This window comes from Condylostylus longicornis, unplaced genomic scaffold (assembly GCF_029603195.1).
Source record: "Condylostylus longicornis isolate FDR11 unplaced genomic scaffold, ASM2960319v2 ptg000026l, whole genome shotgun sequence".
NCBI classification, from domain to species: Eukaryota; Metazoa; Arthropoda; class Insecta; order Diptera; family Dolichopodidae; genus Condylostylus; species Condylostylus longicornis.
In genome coordinates this window covers 545,560-565,897 of record NW_026577995.1, presented here as the reverse complement: position 1 = coordinate 565,897, position 20,338 = coordinate 545,560, and the positions used below count along the sequence as shown (strand labels likewise).

General features: G+C 23.8%; 1 protein-coding gene across 1 annotated transcript in view; it reads left to right on the top strand.

The window, feature by feature from the left end:
* The window catches only part of LOC129607101 (proteoglycan Cow), an 84,351-nt gene extending 64,285 nt beyond the window's left edge, over positions 1-20,066 (top strand). The window contains exons 2-12 of the mRNA XM_055517835.1: positions 15,819-15,888; positions 15,969-16,071; positions 16,134-16,295; positions 16,444-16,592; positions 16,712-16,818; positions 17,683-17,796; positions 18,411-18,495; positions 18,570-18,859; positions 18,942-19,038; positions 19,133-19,270; positions 19,868-20,066. Of these exons, the coding sequence (XP_055373810.1) occupies positions 15,819-15,888; positions 15,969-16,071; positions 16,134-16,295; positions 16,444-16,592; positions 16,712-16,818; positions 17,683-17,796; positions 18,411-18,495; positions 18,570-18,859; positions 18,942-19,038; positions 19,133-19,270; positions 19,868-19,974 (1,422 nt within the window). The 3' untranslated portion in view covers positions 19,975-20,066. The remainder of the gene's footprint in view (positions 1-15,818; positions 15,889-15,968; positions 16,072-16,133; positions 16,296-16,443; positions 16,593-16,711; positions 16,819-17,682; positions 17,797-18,410; positions 18,496-18,569; positions 18,860-18,941; positions 19,039-19,132; positions 19,271-19,867) is intronic.
* Positions 20,067-20,338: the final 272 nt, after the last annotated feature.

Here is a 20,338-nt window from a genome sequence, read left to right as displayed (position 1 = left end):
GCATGCTGAAATTGAACAGTTGGTTTTTATATATTTTGTTGTTACAAAATTATTATTGAAATTGGTTCAAAACGAATAAAACAATTAAAATAATATTTTAGTTCCAACAACGCACGCTTGCAATTGGAAATTCATATCCCGTACGCTTCCCATTCTACAAACATTAATCTTAATGGTAAGAATTTAATTACACACCAATTTTTAAAAAATATCAAGTCAATTTTTTTGTTTTTATTATTTTAATTATAAACTAGGTTCGGATTAAATTTTTAAACTATAAAATAAAGGTTATTTGCATTGCAAAATGCTGACAAACAGTACACAAGTTGTATCATAATAATAAGTGAATACGAACGGATATGTCGCGTCAAAAAGATGTCGCGTCAAGAATTATCTTGTTTATTTTGCTTTTTTTCACACGTCGTACTTAATAACGTACACGCACACGTGAACATTTTTTTTTTGTAATAAAGTACGTAAATAGAATAATTACACATTATTCTTTTTAATTACACTTTAAGTGTATGGCGTAAAATATGTAAATTTTTTCTGTTCTTTTATGTAATAATAAACAATATTATAAAAAATGTCAAAAGCTGCACTGCATTTCTTGTTGTACTTATAGACTGCATATATCCACAATATACGATGGCGTTTTTCTTTTATATTTCAATTGAATTCGAATATGTTTGTGAGTGTAATGATGTTTTTAAGATGATTTTTTTCTTATTTTTCGTGTTCAAAAGAAGCTCTTCTTTCAATTTATCACTTATTCATGTCTGGCATTTTTGCTATTTTATGCATATATAAACTCATTTTTTTGTAATAAATTAAAACTTATAAGGTACTTAGATAAAAAAATTAAAATTTTTCTGTTGCGAGTGTTCTGTTAAAAGTATTAAAAATATAGAAAAAGTGCCTTGTCTATTTTGAATTTGCTGTCTATTAAGATTTTTTGCGTAAATGAAATGTCAAATATAGTTCTAATTTTATTTTCTATTTATTATGTATCAGTATTTTTATTTTGGTTTATTAAACAAAATTTAAGATTATTAATTTATTTTACTTTTTTTAATATTAAAAATCTGCTCATTTCTTTGATTTTGCGTTAAAATATTATCATAACATAGCAGGCCATATTTTGTTCATAAACAAAAATATTGCATTTCAATTTTTTCATATGCTGCTATATTCCCAACAACACCTATAATTAAATTTGTTTTGCTTTCATAGAATTGTCAAAAATATATTGAATATCTATCAGGTTATGTTTTTGCAATACGCGTTTATGAAAACCTTTATATTATGATTCAACCAAAATTTCCTTGTGGCGAAATTTCAACAAATAATTCCTATTCGAGGAATTAGAATTCTCCGTTCCAGTACTAAAATTTTGTTTTGTATTTATTAAAAATGTTGAAGAATTTTATTTAGGTGTAATAACGATTAATATTAAAAACATCCGCAAAGTACGGACCAGATTTTATTAAATATTTTTTTGTGAATTTCTTTTGTAATTTAAAGGAAATTATACAAAATCTTATGTAATACATAAACATTTTTTTACTTATTTTTTTAATGCACGCACCAATTTACTTATATTATAGAGAAGCTATACTGTCAATCAAAATTATTTTTATGATTTTTAAATAAAGATGCTAAAATTATGATGTTATAAAACATGAGCGAGCAATTAACCCCAGTTCTATAAAACGATTTGATCTATTTTAAGTTTATAACTTTTTCTTATCAAAATTTCATTAAAATTATATTGAGTTTTCAATATGAAATTTACCTTAAGTATTTTATAGGTATATTACATATTATGAGTTTAGAAATAAAAATTTTTTGTCAAATTTTATTATGCAGGATAGCACGAAATTTGTGTGACATTTCGAATTTTTTTGTTATGAAAATAGCACTTATAACTTTTTGCAATTATGCACAGCATAATATATTAGGCATACTATTTGACATTAATAATATTTGGTTGTTTGATGACCACCGCCTATTTTGTACAATTCATGTATTTCTAAAAATACTGTCAGAGTTTTGTACAATTAAGTTTAAAAACTTAATTGAAATTCAGTATACATAAAATTCTCTAATCATGAAATAATTTTTGCCCTCCTTGTACGATCAAATATGTCAATTATAAAATTATTTATTTTAAATATTGTGTTTTTTCTAAATATGTGTGGATATTAATAATTATCTTGATTGAATCTTTTTACTTTTAAGTTAATGACATTATTAAATAAATTTATTTTGAATAATTATGCTATAGGTAATTCATAATACTTACATAGTTATAGCCGAAACTCAAAAAAATCAATTTTGTATCTGAAATTACTTCCATATAAAATCGTTAAAAATTTTTAATTGTTATATTTTTCACGTTAAAAACAATTAAGTAAGAGGTTAATTAAAAGTTTTAACAATTATTGTTCTGACATTATTACCTAATTATCTAAAAATGTATTAGTTTTAATTACTCTAAAAGGTAAAATTGAACGTGATTTCAAACTTTAATTAGCAACACAATTAAATTCTCATTTTTATATTTATATATACTCGTATATAACAATAAAATTATTATTAAATGTCAAAATTAAATTTTATATTAATCGGGGTGTGATTTAATAATTTTATTCATATAAATTAAAATATACGTGGGTTCTTATAGGTTTTATATAACAAGACATTATTATGACAGTTTATTAAAAATTATCTATGTATTTAAATATTAAATGTTAAAATTATAAGAAAATGAAAAAAAGCATTTGAAATATAAAATTGATATAATAATCAATTATAAAGACGACCATCATCAACAAATCAATATATAATAATTTCAGTTAATTATCAATGTCAACTGATTGTCAATGTCAATTAATTTCATCTTTTTCTTTTCATTGGTTCAAGTACATTTGTTCAAGTACAACTTGAAAGAACAATTGCAATAATAGTTTATTGAACAAAATATGTCAAAGGATATCTCAGAATTTAAAATAATGTTAAGGTTTTAAGTAGAAAACTAACTGCATATATTGTTATTGAGTAAAATTTTCAGAAATTTTATTTGCTTGTTTATTAACTTGCAATATTAATTATTTCAATTAGTATATGAGTAATATCTTTTTACCAAATTTGTTAATTAAAAATTTCATTCAATTTACATACTCGATATCCGAACAAATTCAATTAAGAATGATAAACAGCTTTTAAAGAAATTTTCGGAAAATTTAATATTCTAAATTAATATTTACTAAAGTGTTAACTGCTCTTCTAATTTTACCAACGTAATATTATAAACGTACATATATATAAAAAAAATTCTAATTTATTTACATGGCTACATAATTTTAACATGATTCTTAATAAACATTATTATGTCATGTATGTATGTAATTAAAAGAATTTTGTCCTAATTGCTAACTTTGTTGTAAATTTAATTTTATATTTTGTAATGCATATAATTTTTTTCTAGATTATTATTTTTATTATGAAAAATGAATCATTAGTCATTTTTAATTTGCTTATATTAAAATAAAGGCAAAATTTTCTTTGTTTTGTATTATGTATGAAAACAAGAAAAAAATATAAAAATAATGTTGTAATGTTTTGTAAACTTTTATATACAAGTCGACAGATGGAGGCAAATTAAGTAAAAAGAAAATAACATTTTAAAATAAAATTTACTTATACAATAAAAAAGAATAAGAAAGAAAAAGTTAACTATTCTTATAAGGAGAAAATGTATAAGAAATATGTATGCATGTATGTAGGAGTATGTATATATGTTTTGTTTATGTTTTTGACATATTTTGTGTAAGCGATGGTACATTAAGTACCAAAAAAAAATAAAGAAAAATAAAAAAATTAATACTTGAAATTGACAAAATAATGATTAAGTACTTGATAGTCCGATCGATGGCCATTTTACATCATTGGTATTTACTGGTTCTTTGTACTTTCTTAACAACACAGCAAAAGCTCTTCCGCAGCGTTCTGCAGGACAACAGCATAAATGTAGTTACCACTAGTGTTTTGCATCCAGCTGTTGCTTTGAGTGTGTGAGTAAAAATTTTAATTTGAAATTAGTTTGAAGAGGTAAACAATAAATACGTAAGAAAATGTGAAGTTTTTACGTCAAGCAAATTTCTAACTTGTAGATGAAAGAATATACAAATGGAGAGGAACAGGAAACAACATCGCAAATATACAAAAGGCTATTGTTTATTAATTATTGCTGAAAAGTATCAAATGATTCAATAATTTGGCAGCTCGGTATTTTTATTTAAAGATATATTTAATTTAAGCAAGCGCAACCCATACTAATAATTTCTTAAATAAAATATAAAATAATTTGCATATTATATTTTTATACTTAACCACAAATATGAAATATGGTTGCGGAATTAAGGATACAGCTGCTTTCTGTACCTATGTACATACTATGTTTCGAATTGCAGCCACTTAATAAAGTTTTCTCCACTTATGAAGTTTTTGTACGTGTATAAATCGATAAAAGTTGAATTGAAAGCAATTTTTCTAGTATTTACATTCTTGATGTTTTGCAAATGCATTCCCATGAAAACTGCTCATAAATTTGTAAGTTGTTCTTTCTTAAAATAAAAAATTAAAAACATATTAAATACATTGTATTTTAATTTATCAGGTAAGAACCTTTTCATATTTATAGAATTCTTATTTCAATTAGTTATTTACACAATCAGGCATACATTATGAATTAATTGCATAAATAAAAAATTTTACTAAATACGCTCAAATAAATTAGGGTTAAAGAATTGTGCTGCTCTAAAATAAAAAACAAATTTTTGAATATTTTTTTTATAGTTTTCAAATTGAAGGCAAACTAAAATCGCATATAAGTTTGTTCAAAGTGCCATTACAAACGCATAAATACTGCATATACAATTATACATAAATTTATTTTTATTTAATTAGTCAATATTACTGCGTACATAGAAAAATATAAAAAAACTAATTTATTTTGCAACTTTATAATAATTGCTTCAAAATCCAACCATAAAGTGATTTTAAAAATCCTTATAAATTTTAACTTTTTTATTTCGAAAAATAAAAAAATTTAAAAAAAAAAAACTCTTCTTTTGTAGGGTAAACCAATAAAACCAACAAAAAAAAGAGGAAAAATCAAAATGAATGACTGTACACATTTTAATTTTATAAATTAACTTTGACGTTCAATCATGCATTCGAAGCTAATGATTTTGTTGATTGCATATTTCTGCATGCACGTATAGAGCCACTTTAAATTACCGCGGTGTTTTTAATTGATCTTGAATTCTTTTTATAGAAATTAAATTGGAATTTTTTTTTTCAATTTTTTAAATATTTGCATTTGAAAAATTTTATTAAAATTTTTCAAAATCGTCTTATGTAATCAAACAATTATAAATAAAAAAAAATGAAACCATATTATATTCAATGAGACACTTGTGAATTATTTATTAATCGCAATTATTAATTGCAATACAATTTACGGGATTGCAATAAGTTTCAAGGTACGGGATTCACTGATAAGTCCATGTATGTATTTAAATGGAAGCGTTTGAATCGATTTGGTATATTTTTTTAAAAATTTCATTTAACAAAATTTCAAATTTAGCGTCAATCAAATTCAATAAGCATATGCGATTTTAAATTACACTCATATAGCTGATGCGATTATATAAAACGTTGGGTTGAATTTTTTTTTATTATGTTTCTAATAGGGTAATGTAAATAATCTGTAATTATTCGTACGAATGCACTTTTAAAACTCTTAATTTTCTTCAGTGTCAATTTTGTTATTATTATGGAAGTGTTGCTTGGTAAGATGACGCAAAGTGTGTAATGACATTCCGTTACATTGACATCTCTTACAGTACAAAAAATTATTTAAAATGACAAGCTTAGTGGCAATCGAAAAATAGAAGGTTGTGAATAACGGAACTACTTTGACAGAAATTAAAAGTTATTTGACATAAATTTTAAACGAAATTTTTGTTTGTTTTATAATTTTCATGTCATTTAACTGCTTTCGTTATTTTGTTTGACAGTAATTCATTTAAAACTTGAATATTGTTATTAAATATTTGTTATTTAATATAAACGACATCTTCTTACTAATTACCAGCAGTATCACAAACATTATTGATTTCACAGTTCGCATCATATACAATTGGCATAAAAGTAGTATTCTCTCGTGTGGTAATTGGGTTGCAGTTTAAACAAATGTAACGAATAATAAAAAATACCTAAGTATATAATTTAAATGAAGCCACTCTCAAGTTAAATTTACGTTTAAATTTATATAATTATATTAAAAAATCTAGTCAAATATTCCACGTTAAATAGGTTAAGTAGTAAGAGATTTTTACATATAAAATTAATTATACGATATTATAATATTTCATTTTTATTTTGATAATTTAATAAAAAAATTAAGATATTCAGGCACGCGTATTATACTTGCATTTATTATACAATAACAAGAATAAGAAAAATAATACTACATAGCTTTTATTACTAAAATATTAAATAACAAAAATATTCTTTTTATTTTTAGACCATTATTGTATTTTTGCATACATGTATACGCAAAAGAAAACATAATTCCCTTCAAAGAAAAAAAAAAGAAAAGGTCCTCTTTTATAAGCTGATATCAAAAATATTATAATGAAATAAAAAGAAAAGAAAACAAAAAGAAAAAAAAATTTGGTATAAGGAACACGTTTTCTAAATATGAGAAAAATTTCACCTGATTCCTTATGGCAATATTGTTTACCTACGGGGTTATGAAAAATGAAAAATATGTAAAGCGGTTGTATTTCTAAATTAATCCTGCAATTTCTGCCTTGAAATATTTTCATGATTTTTTTACTTTTTGTGTTTTATTCTGTATAATTTTTTTTTTAGTTTTTATTTTTTTTTAAGACTTTCTTTACTTTATAAATTCTTATTCTGATCAAATGTCCTTTAGTAAACTTACTACACAATAAGAATATTGTATAGGCGAAGAGAATAAAATGGCAATAGGTAAAAATTTTACATAAATTATGTATGGCATACCCTAAATAATTCTTTGTTTTATTTTTTAAATTGAAGTGTTATTTAGTATATATAGAAATTCAAGTAGTATAAAATATAAATTTATAAAATAAAGACAATATAATTTAGAATGGTTTTATTTTTTATTATTATTTAAGGACAACAAGGAAATAAATATAGGTTAAGGTGTTAATATTATTTTAGTTGTCTATTTCATATTATTCATGAAATTGTTCTTTTACTCCTTGTATTTTAATCTTACGTATATAATTTAATTAAATGAAAAAAATGGTATCATCAATATTATTGTTCATACAATAGAATTTTTAAAAAATATTTACTTATAATTTTTCTTCAATATAAAATTGAATAAATATACTAAAATACTTTCATTTCATTATAATTGCTATCCTTGAGGTTATATTTGAAGAATATAGTGCTCTAAATACTTTTCATATGTGTACTCACCTTATTGATTATTGGAAAACTTAAAAAAAGAAAAGGTGGCCTTGAGAAGATAATTAAATAATAAAATAGAAAAGAAAAACTATTCAAAATGCTTTTGTTCGGTTAAATTTTTGGATTTTTTTTTGTTTGTAGAAAAAACAGACATGACATTGCAGTTCTAATATGAATTGAAGTTATTCAGCAACTAAACTTGGTTTTGGCTGAATAAGTAAAAATTTTTAGTTAGGTTTGCAATTTACTAAAAATTACCAAATTTTTATGTTTATTGTATTTGTAAATTTTCGATATATATGTACGTACGTATGTGTATTGCAATTAAACTGTTTTGAAATCTGACTCTACTTTGATGCCAAATTTCGAAGCAATAAACGAAAATTTTAAAATTGAATTTAATAAAGTTGGGTCAAACCAATGGTTTGTATTGTAGCACTTTTCTCTTCAACAAGTGAAAATTCTGCTTTTAAATACAGTCTATGTATAGCTATCACACTATTAAAATTATTTTCATTCATATACAAAACTATTTCAAGGATTGCATATATTTAGGATGACGCATATATGCAGTCTTTGAAATAAAGCAAAAAGTCATATAAAAAGGGGTTAACACAATGCTCGATTTTAAGGGTTAATTGTATGAGTTAAGAAAAATAATTATATTTTTTAATTTCATAGAATTTACCGTTAGCTTTTTGCGTTTATAAAAATTTGGAAAAGCTTGCGGTTTCGGAAATATAAGGTGTCAAAAATTCAAATTTTACGAATTTCAAGAGGTGATAACTTGAGAGGGAGTGGAGATGGAAAAAAATTTTCTTCTAACAAAATGAACTATTTATTAATATCTAAAAGCTCCTAAAATTTCAAGCTTCTACAGTCTGGGGTCTAGAAGAAAAACGACATCAAAAATTTGGAAAAAAAGGACTTTAAATAACGGTAAATTTGAGCGGCCATTTTGTTTTTCTTAAGTTGAACTATAGTATACCGCGCAAGGGGAAGCAAGCCACTGCCTTTCTGCGTTTGCAAAATTTCAAAAATGCTTATGGTTTCATTGCAACAAATATTTAAAAAAGGCCATTTTTAGGGTTTTGGGGGGGTATAACTTCTAGAGGGGGGGAGATAGGTAAAAATTTTGTTCTACGGAAATAAGTTTCTAGTGAAGATCTATGTACGTATTAAATTTCAGCTTTCTATCTTCAAAGGTGTAGAAGTTTTGTAAACAGACACACGGACAGACGGACGGACGGACGGACGGACGGACGGACGGACGGACGGGCGGACGGACGGACGGACGGACGGACAGAGTGAAACTAATAAGCACTTTTTTCAAAAAATTTTTTGGAAAAGTGCTAAAAATGCATTTGAGCAGTCTTTTTTGAAAGTGGTAAAAATCCACTTTTTAAAAAGACTAAGTTAATGGTAATTCTGATCAGCTACACCTTTCTCTCCACAGTTACAATCACAATTTCAATTGAGTTCTATTTAGATATAAAATAAACAAAAGCGGTTTTTCTGTACAATACCATCGCATATTGATTCAAATGCAATTCTCTTAAATATCCCAATACATGAAAAAATGGACTTAAACCACTTCCACAAAAAATCAGTTAATTTATGTTTTATGGTTCGTGATTCATTAGAAGTTTAGCAGTCTTTCTTTTTTTGGAAAAAAATATGTATAAAATGAAATAATTCGAAAAAAAAATACTAAAATCGTCTACCTAAATACAATTTTAATGTGAAATTGATTTAAATTCAGCAATACAATTTTAATTGCTGAATAAGTTAAGTTGACATTAGATCAGCATTTGCTAGCAAATTGAATTTTGAAACTTTTCAAGAAAATATTTCAGAGCAGAATTCTCAATAATTTGAAAAAAATAAACAATTTAATTGTAGCAGAAATAAAGGTATTGAAATTATATGAAAATATTGCATGTATTTGGGCTGAAACTATAATTTTTCTAATATTTTCGTTTAAATATTAATTACGTGCATAGTTATAGGTGTGACTAGTGTAACGTAATAAATAAAATTATAAATGTTTATTTAAAAAATAAATTTCCTTGCATGTTAAAATTTAAAAACTTAATAAAATTGACGATCTACTATATGTACAGTGTATGTTCAAAATATAGATATTTTGATGTTAAATATATAGTGAATATTTCACAATTAAGTTTTTATTAGAGACACTTATTAAAAAGGAAAATGTAATTAGCTATAATATATTTTTTTTTTGTTTCTAAATGAAAGGCTTAATTTACATGTAGATTAGCCGCATTAAATTTTATTTTTGCAAAATTTTGGTAATTCCCATGCTATATTTTCACTTTCATATTATGTACAAATTGCTTTCAATACAATTATAGCGTGACACAAATTATTACAACACAGTGTGTAAAAAATAGTCACGAATTATATTTTCAATATCTTCTATATTGCATATACATACATTTGTACATACTTATAAATGCCTATACATTAAACTTATAGAATATTTGAGTATATACGAGTTTCTCTTGGTATTTATGCAGTACAGAATCATTGTGTTTGAATGTTGGACTAATTGTATAATAAAAATATCAAATCACATTATTAATCACCTTGACCTCAGTTTGAGTGAATCATTTTCGAAAAAAAAAATATAATAGGAAAAAAATGGGAAAAATCAAAAATAATCAATATAAGAACAACATAATTTAAAACCAGCACGAGTTGGAAAAAAAATTATTTTTACATATCCAACGCTAATCATATGAAGAAAAGGATATAAAATGATTTTTTTTATTCTTTTGAATTGAAATTTAAATAAGAGCAAAGAATTTTTTGTGTATTTTTAATGTAAGTTTTACTTTTATTTGCTCTTCGTAAATATTGCATAATTTTCCATCAAGTTCCCAAATTTTTGTTTAAATTAAAAGTTTTTATAGTTTATAATTCAATTTTTATTCTAGCATAATTTTAGAAGGTAAATAGCTCTTTGAATTAAATCAAATGTATACTATATTAAAATCGCAAGTATGAAAATTTATTTAATCTCACCGTGTGGACAGCACTTTTCTTAAATATGAGCTGTCAAATGACTTTTTAGAACTTATTTTAGGACGTATAGGTATAATTTTAAATGGCATTTGAGTTCATTGAATAGTTTAAAGAAAGAACAAAAATGACATCTAGATTGATTGACAAGCTTAAGGCAACACAAATAATCTGTCAAATAGTTTCTCTATCTGTCAAATTAATGGCTTTATGTCAAGTATGTAACGGCAGTGTGTCAAGTAATGTGCATTTATGGCAAATCATTATGCGCTTTCACACCGATGCTTGATAAAAAATAAATATGAATGCAGAATTTGTAATGCTTATCGCAGATATCACATAAGAGTCACATATTTTTATACATAAAAATATAATATTTTCATAAATGAGAGAATTTTTTTACCTTAGACTTCAAATCTAGCATACATTCCTCTATTGTGTGAGACGAAAGCCATAAAACAAAATAATATCATGCAAAGTATATGTGATTTATATGTATAGTAAAGGTATAACAACTGAGCATAAAGCAAGCACGTATTAAATTCAGACAAGGTTATTTACGATTAATAAAAAATCAAAAACTCACAACAAATCCAATTTATCTCACAATAAATCTAATTAATTTGGAAAGCATATAATTTTCATTTAAAATCCCAATATTTTATTTATTAGTTTTTCCTTAAATGCTAAATGATACAAGATTTATTTGGGGCCCAAGTAAACCTTATTATGATTTTCCAAAAATGATATAATATTAAACATACATACATATTTGCCAATTAATTACTATTAAAAAATTAAAAACCAAATAAATAAACAGAATTATATGCAATAATTGACACCGTCACGAGACGAGGGTGCAAAATTATCTTCTCGCTACAAAATTTTAAAACATAATTTCCAAAAATGTAAATATTATCCTTTTCTTTTTATGCTAATTTTAACCCCAAAATGCTTAAGAATTAGTTTCTAAATAGCTCTTAGCATAAATCAAAGATATTATCTCTTATATAATTTATTTTTTGGTTTTTTTTTTTTCTTGCATGAAGAATTATTTTAGGCTCGCTTAATATTACTTATTTATCCCTAAAATTTAATTTACAATCTCATTATGTAATGAGAGTACGACCATTATATAAAAGGCTTCATAATATTTTCAAAAATAATTTTTGTTTTTATTTTTAAGTGCTCCAAGTATTAAAATTTGGTGTCATAACTAGCTACAGAAGAAAAATTTATACTTATAAATTTATTTATTTTTTTTTTCTGCATAAATTATAATTTTTTTTAACCCTTTGTAATTTTATGAATTTATTTTTTATAATAAATGTATTTTAATGATGATAAATATTATGTACATACATTGTACATACAAGTTTTTTATTACTGGTTTTATTGTGTACTGAAAATAGTTGATTATGCAATAATAAAAAAATAACCATTGTTATTTGATAATGTGAAAACTGCTTTAGGTGTTTATTAAATATTGCAAATTTTATTGCCCTCTCTGTAAATAAGTTGAAATAATTTAAAAATTATATGTTTTTAGTCAATGTGTCACATTTAAATATACATAGATATTAAATGTACATAGACGTGAGATGGTCTTTTGAGTTAAAACAAAATGCAGTGTGAGTTGCGAACACTTATGTGAATTTTAATTATTCAAATTATTTTGGTGTAGTACTATATGTATATGGAACTGTATTGGTTTAAGCCTACCCTGGACTATGTAAATTCAATTAAGGTGGTGGTATTTCAAATCCTCTAAAGTGTATTGTATTGTTAGAATCAAAGTTTACCTACATAGTTATGGCCGTCTGACTTGCAATAGATGTTTATTTTTCTTGTGCTGAAATCGGTGTCGCAAATGGTCAGAATCAATTTGCTTCAATTGTTATATGCATACGTTACGTTTATATGAAAGAAAACGTTTGGAAAGGTCTCAGTAACAACTTTTCAAGAATTCAGCAAAAATATAATTTTTATTCAAGGCTTGAAAATTGGCTATGGAAGATTTTAGATTCCAAAAATGGTTCTAAAAAGATTTAAGCGAATATCATGTGGCATATACATATGATTAAAACGGTCTCTAAATATTCTACAGTCCTTTTGTTCAGTGATGAATTTAAAAATCGCTTACATGATATTTCATTGTTATGAAGAAGGCTTTGATGTTTAAGGTCTTTTATTTTGAAGAAATTGTTACATATTTTGAAATAGGGCTGAACTTTTAATTTTGATATAAGGCCAAAATTATCTTTTCACAGTTGTTTTAATTTAATTTATCACTTCGTTTTCTGTATAATAAAAAAAATTTATTATTGTATATCACAACTAAAATTTCATTTTATAAATAATGAATTGAATTGCGTTTTCAGCAGAACACTTATTTACAAATGCACATAAAACAAATAATATAATAATAATTTTCTATTCGCCTGAATTATTTCATTTGCTATGCAACTTGCCTTATAACATACAATCTTAATAAAATCAGGATGAGAGCTACTTGCATATATTCATTTAACCCAATTTTCAATACTTACTTTAAATTATTTCTGTTCAAATCTTATGCTTGTACGTATATAATAATGTATGTCTAAAATGAAAATATTCTTCATATTATGCGAAAATTTAAATTAGGTTATGAAGCAATCAATTTCACACTATTATTATTGTTATTATTATGATAACTGTCAAATAGAACATTATTTGACAAATGGGAACATGATTTTCTTTTTATTATAAGAAATTAAATTTTTTTTTTATAAATGAAAGATAATATTTGTTTACAGAAATTATACAATATTTTCTATTTTTACATACATAATTTAAATTGCTTTGAATTGTTTGAGTAAAATGGCGACTAAATTCTGTCTTTATCTATTCCCATTTGTATGTACATCATATACATAATTATGTGCATGTTGAAATGTATAACGTATACTTATTTTACAAGTAAGTACAGTTAGATACTTATACATTTATAACAGTTTTCTTGTACAATAATGTCTGCATTATATAAGATTGGTATGTATAGTATATATAAGTATGTACTTTATAATATTTTAATAACCGCACAATTTAAGGAGAATAAATAAATCACAACAGCATATAGTCTAATTTAAGGACATTAGATGTAATTATAAAATAAAATATTAAAAAAATCTTTTTTCATTCTATAGAGAAATTACAAGAAATAATCATAACATTAGAATTTGTTATATATCCGGTTGTATAATATTTAAGGTGGCGTATTATACTTGTAATGTGAGTATACATCGAATGTATTTGAAATAAAAGGTTATATAATAACCATCTTACTTTCCATTATTTTTAATTGGTAGGATGCAGTATTAGAAAAATTGTAGATTGCCAAAAAATTTTTTTTATTTTTAAAAATAAAGAACTTTATTTTAGTAAAGTTGCCAAAAAAAAATTTTTTTCTCTTATTTTCTATCTTAATTTTGTTGCTATTTTTTTTTATATAAAAACAAAAATTGAGTTCATTTCATAAACTAAGAGGGCACATAATATTATTTTGTTCACATTCTATTCCAATTTAATAATAACAAATATGTATGTATGTGTATACAGGATTTTTCTTAATCCTTACAAGCTTTTACAGAATTACATAGTCACGTATATGCGGAGGAAATTTACAAAAAAAAAGCACTCTAATATCGCATATGATATGAATATATGAAAATATTTTTGATTTATTTATGATGGTATGGTGACCCCTTTTGCAATGTCATATTATATTTATTGCCAACTTCTTTTTGCAATGACATTTTTGTACTACATTTCTGTTCGATAATAAAAACAAAACAGAAATAACAAACGATTAACAAAAAAAAAAACAAAGAGAGAGGGTAATTATGCTCAAATATTATTATTGTGAGATTTTGAATTATAAGAGACAAATTTCTGTGACTGCTTTAGAAATTTAATTTGTTTTAAAAATTTTTTTTTTATTTTATAATTTTATGAATTCTTGAGAAAATTTATGAATTTTTAATTTCGGCAATATTATACCGAAAAATCTTTAAGGTATAATTGTTATAATTAGAATTTTGAAAGTTTTAAGTTGCATTATTATAATTCCATTCTACTGTGGGATTAAGATTAATTTATTAGCAATAATAGAAAACGTAACTTTAACGAAATCGTGAATCTGATTAACATTTAGACCTCAAATGATTTTATAGTAATGTTTTTCTGTACAGTTATTAATAATGTTGGACTTAGTAAAAATGACAACTATACAATTTACAAAATATGACAACTATACAATTTACGTATTCAGTATTGTTTAACGTACACAAACGTAATTTGTTACGTTTTTTACAAACAAATTACAAATTTAATTTAAAAACCTACTGAAAAGTAATCGAATTTTGATTTTGCTCCCCGATTAAGATTTTGATTTTGTGCTTGGCTTTGTTTATAAATTAAGGATTGTTTTACGTTGAACTTAAGAGTTACGAATTTTAAATGATTAATTATTTTTTTGAAAGAGATTTTTAATTATTTACTTTGAAAAATTAATCATTCCTAATTTAGCACTGAAAATTTGGGAGAAAATTTTCATTATAAAATCAGATAGAATAGTGGTGTCAATGAAATATATCGGTAATGGAGTTTGACACTTACCATAAGTACTCTATTCATTATTAGGAATAACGTAATTAGAAATTCTTAACTTAGTAATATAATTGAGAAAACAACACCCTTCTGTATGAGAGGGTGTTAGTAACCAATTATTATTACAGTAAATTAATTGAATTTTCTCATTATATAACATCCACTTATAGTTTTCTTTATTGCAATTTCCCTCAATTATAATATTTTTTTAAAGCCTTTCTGGTAGTACCAATTAGTACCACCAGGTACATAATTAAATTTTTTTAAAGAGTTTTTTATTTCACATTAAGTTTAAAAGTTTTTATTCAATTTATTTCCAATCAAGGAACAAAGTATATCAATTTATGTTTTTGAATATAGGTAAAAGTTATTTTAAATGTGGAATGCTTGTATACTTAAGATTTTAATGTGAATTTCGATGAGTTTACAGGAAAACTGTTATTAATTTATTATTGAAACTCAATGTTTATTAAATTAAAATTCATATATCTTTGTGTTCGAAATATTAATATTGCCGTTCCTCTATTTGAAATGAAAATAAATAAAATTCCTGTAAATAATTTGAATTTTTTTTATTTTATTTTCAGGATGACAAACAAAATCTCTCAAATGAGAATCCATCTGTAGAGAAAAAACGATATATTCATGATCCTTCCAGTAAGTATTTCTAAAACCTATTGATAACATTTTTGATTTCAATTAATATTTAAAAATTTAAAAATTAAAAATTTTTAAAGGTGATCTTTGTCGTCCACTCAATTGTAAGAAACGTGAAATTTGTTTATTGGAAGATGAATTTAGTGCTGTATGTGTTTCTAAAAAGGAACTTCATAAAAACAAGTATGCAAATTATACAAATCATTTAAAGAAAAATTTCTTACCTTGTTGTATATAAATTTAAGGGATGAAATTCTAACAAAATCAAAATATATGAAAGAAGAACTTAAACGAAAATCAAATCAAATAAAGGAAACTGCTAAAGAACAGGAAACCGGAAATTCTGATGAAAATTCAAAAGAAGATGATGTATTTTATGAGAATGATCCAAATGATAGAAATGAAGAGTTAGTATACCTGCTATATAAAATTAGAATAAATACCTTATTGTAAATTATAATTTAAAATTTCTTTATTATATTTTATCTAAGTTTTAATTCTAGTATATATTTATGTGAATATTTATGTGTATATAATGCAAATTATATTTTATAGCAATTGTAAACCATGTCCAATTGTTAAACCAGTATTCTTATGCGGAACCGACAATCGTACATATTCATCACTTTGTCGCTTAGATTATCATAATTGTATACATTCAACTTCAATTAGGATAGCATGTAAAGGATTCTGTCCTTGTAAAGGTATAAATTTATGTTACTTTAATGCATTTTATAATTCTTCATTTATTCATTTTTTTTTTTCATTTAAAATAAATTATTAATAATTTTCTAATTATATATATATATATATGAATGTGTAGATAATATGAAATTACAACGTTTGAATGCAAAACAAAATAATGTTAAACATAATAAGAAGCTTGTAATGCGTGAACAAAATAATGAATTAAAGGATATGAAATATGAGGTAATTTATTAAAATAAAATAAAATGTAATTTATTATTATTTTCAGAAAATAATTAAAATTACTAAAAAAATCGAATAAAATCATGGCAATTTTAAATAAATTAAAATTTACTGCTCACCTAATATAGTTTTTACTCTCCTATATGAAGAATGAAACTTTGTATTGGTATATCTTTTTTTCCGTCACGCCATCTATTTTCAATCACAAAATTTTTATAAATTATTTTCGAAAACTATGTTCAATTGCTCTGCGAACTGAACTACAGAGGTATGAAGACATTTTTAGCAAATTGCTCCCCACATGTTTAATTGGTTTGTGAGAAGAACAGCGATTCAACTAGTTCTACAAAAAAATTGTTTTCCTGAATGCTTTGTTAAGTGTAACTAATTGCTTTTTATTGAAAATTTTAGAAATCACTTGTTTTTTTTTTCTTTTTGCAAAATCTAACTTACATTTTAAATTAAACAGTTTAAATGTAGACCTAGAATAGAAAACAAACAGCAACCTACAAAAACATTTTCAAAATTTTTAATATTTTTCCTTCAAATAAATTAAAATTAAAAATTTGACAACATTCATAAAATGACATTATAATTGATTTGACATTTTAAAGCACTCCAAACTAATTTATGAAAAAGTATAGGTTAACCGGGGTGGTTTTTAACACGCTTGCTCGCAATTACGATTATTGACCCAGATATCTTATTACCCGGAAGTACTTGCTTTAGTATTTAAAACAATTTGAAAAACAATTTTAAAAAATTTCTACCTAAACCTAGGTATTTAGTTAAAAAATTTAATTTGTAATTTCAAAAATTACTTTTATAATAATTACTTTTATTATTTATTTTTTATATTTTTAGGATGATAACAATCAACAATTAAATCACATTGATTCACAAATTACATTTACGCCTGAGGAAATAAAATACGATAACAAACATTATAAATATTTGAAGTATAATTCATTTAAAAAGGTGAAAGCAGCAAAAAAAAAAAAATTATTATGAATTTTATTTTTATCAATTATTTTGCATAAAATTAGGATATTAGAAAATTTTGCTATACGATCGTGTCGATGATAATAAATTTTTCTGCAATTGGTGAATTTGATTTAATCTTTCAATTTTTAAATTTCAATACTTACTATTTATATGTAAGGAATATTTATTCATAGATATGTTGAGGCAGACTATAGAATTTATTAAAGTCTTAAAATTTTAAATTTTATGATTTTATTTCTTCCGATAATGAAAAGCGGCCGACTTATATTTGATGGTGTTTTAATGAAATAGCAAATTTCTAGAATAGCACAGCTTAAAAAAGCTTCCGAATGCAAAACTATGTTAAATGTTTTGTTGTGCCTAAAAATAAATTGGTTTTTAAATAAAACTCAGAGTCTCTCTGTTCTCTTGAACAAAATGATAGTGTAAATGTCATATATTTTATTTATTTAGAAACAATGAACTAATTTAGCTACTATTATTACTTATAGCTAATATTATTATTTAAAATCATTAATCCTTAATAAATCAACTAATAAATACTAACATAACAATAGAAATATTTATTAAGGCTTAAATATTTTTAGGATATGCAAGAGGATAAACATAAATCCAGAGGCTATAACGAAGTTATTGATAAAAAATCAAATAAAATACCAAATACAAATTCAAGTAAGTTTTGGGATTTATTTCTTGGCAATAAAAAATTTAATTCAATTTTACTTTTTTACCCTTTTTTTATAAAGGATATCCATCAAAATCGATTGAATGTAAACCCCAACAATTGACAGCAATTGGTAATCGACTTTTAGATTGGTTTTCAGTAATAATGGCTGATAGTAAAAAAAGACGTCAACATAGTCAAAAATCAAAAGCTCATTTTCCACCAGCATGTAAAGCAGAAGCAAAATGGATGTTTGGACATTTGGATTTAAATAATGATGGTTATTTATCATTACAAGAACTTTATGATTTAGAACATGATCAAAATGAACGTTGTATTAAACCATTTATTGATACATGCGATTTGGATAAGGTAAAAATCTTATAATAGTTAATTAATAAATAAAGATGATGAACAAGCTAAGAGTAATTATTAAATGTTTTTAATTTTTAAGGATAACACAATTAATACACGTGAATGGTGTAGATGTTTTGAAAGAACTGATCGTCCCTGTGCTGCTGTAAGAAGACGTATTTCTGGTGATTATATTGGTAAGTTTTTAAATTAATAATGTAAATTAATTTTTTAATATTGTACTAATATTAAAATTTTAATTCTAATGAACACAATATTGTCTTTTTTTAGGTGAATATGCGCCAGATTGCGATGCTCAAGGTTTTTATAAACCTACACAATGTCATAATTCAGTTGGTGTTTGCTGGTGTGTTGATAAACATGGAGTAGAGTTTGCTAATACACGTACTAGAGGAAAGCCGAATTGCGGTAAATTATTTTTCTTATTGAATTTACTTATACAAGGTTGAATAAACTAACAATTAACTTTTTTTTAAATATTTTTGGAAATATTATCCGTTCGTTAATTTATATATTGTGTAACTAAAACTGCACTTGAGTTAAACTATAATTTGAAGTTAAAGAATTTTAATTTATGGTTGTTAACTGTCAACTATTTTTTTTCTTGAATTTTTTAGCATTCTAAATTTAAACTCTTTGTAAATAACAAATTTAATTCCTTAACAATCAATTCCGTATCGATTTCATTCCTTAACACATTATTCTTCCTTTATGTCACTCATTATAATATATTTTCGATTTTTTCGATTCTGATTATTATAAACTTGACATATTTGACATATAAAATAATTTAAACAATAAAGTTAATGTTCAATAAGTGCTGTCATTTTGCTATTACTTGGAATTTCACTGATTACATACCAGATGGCATTTATAATATTTATATTAAGGCAAAACGTGAATGATTTCAAATCAATCTCAATTTTTTAATAAAAAAAAACAAAATTTAAAATATTTTTCTGGAACAAATTATAATTTATATACAAATTTTTTAACTCATTTTAGAACATCTAATTAGTAACGCAGCATCTATAACATCTGACGATGAAGATGAAGAAATTGATGATGATGACAGTACGGAAGGGAGTGCAGATCAATTATTAGTATTTTAATAAGAAAAATCACCAAAAATTTAAGGAAAAAAAAAAACAAAATATAACTTTTCGCTACGTAAAATAAAACAAAAAAAAAAAAAACAATATATTATATATATAAAATAAAAATTACAAAAAAAAAGAAAAAAAAATATAATATTAAAATTGAAAGTTAAATGCTGCTGTTATTTAATTGAATGAAAAAGAAAATAAGTGGAAAAGAGAAAAAAATTTTTAAAAATAAGGAAATTACAAAAAAAAATAAAAAAAAATTAAAAAATCTGAAAAAATCTGGCACAGTTTTTTAAGAACACCGTTAATTAAATTTACAAAAAAAAAAACAAGACAAAAATAAAAACAAAAAATTTATAAAATTTTTTTT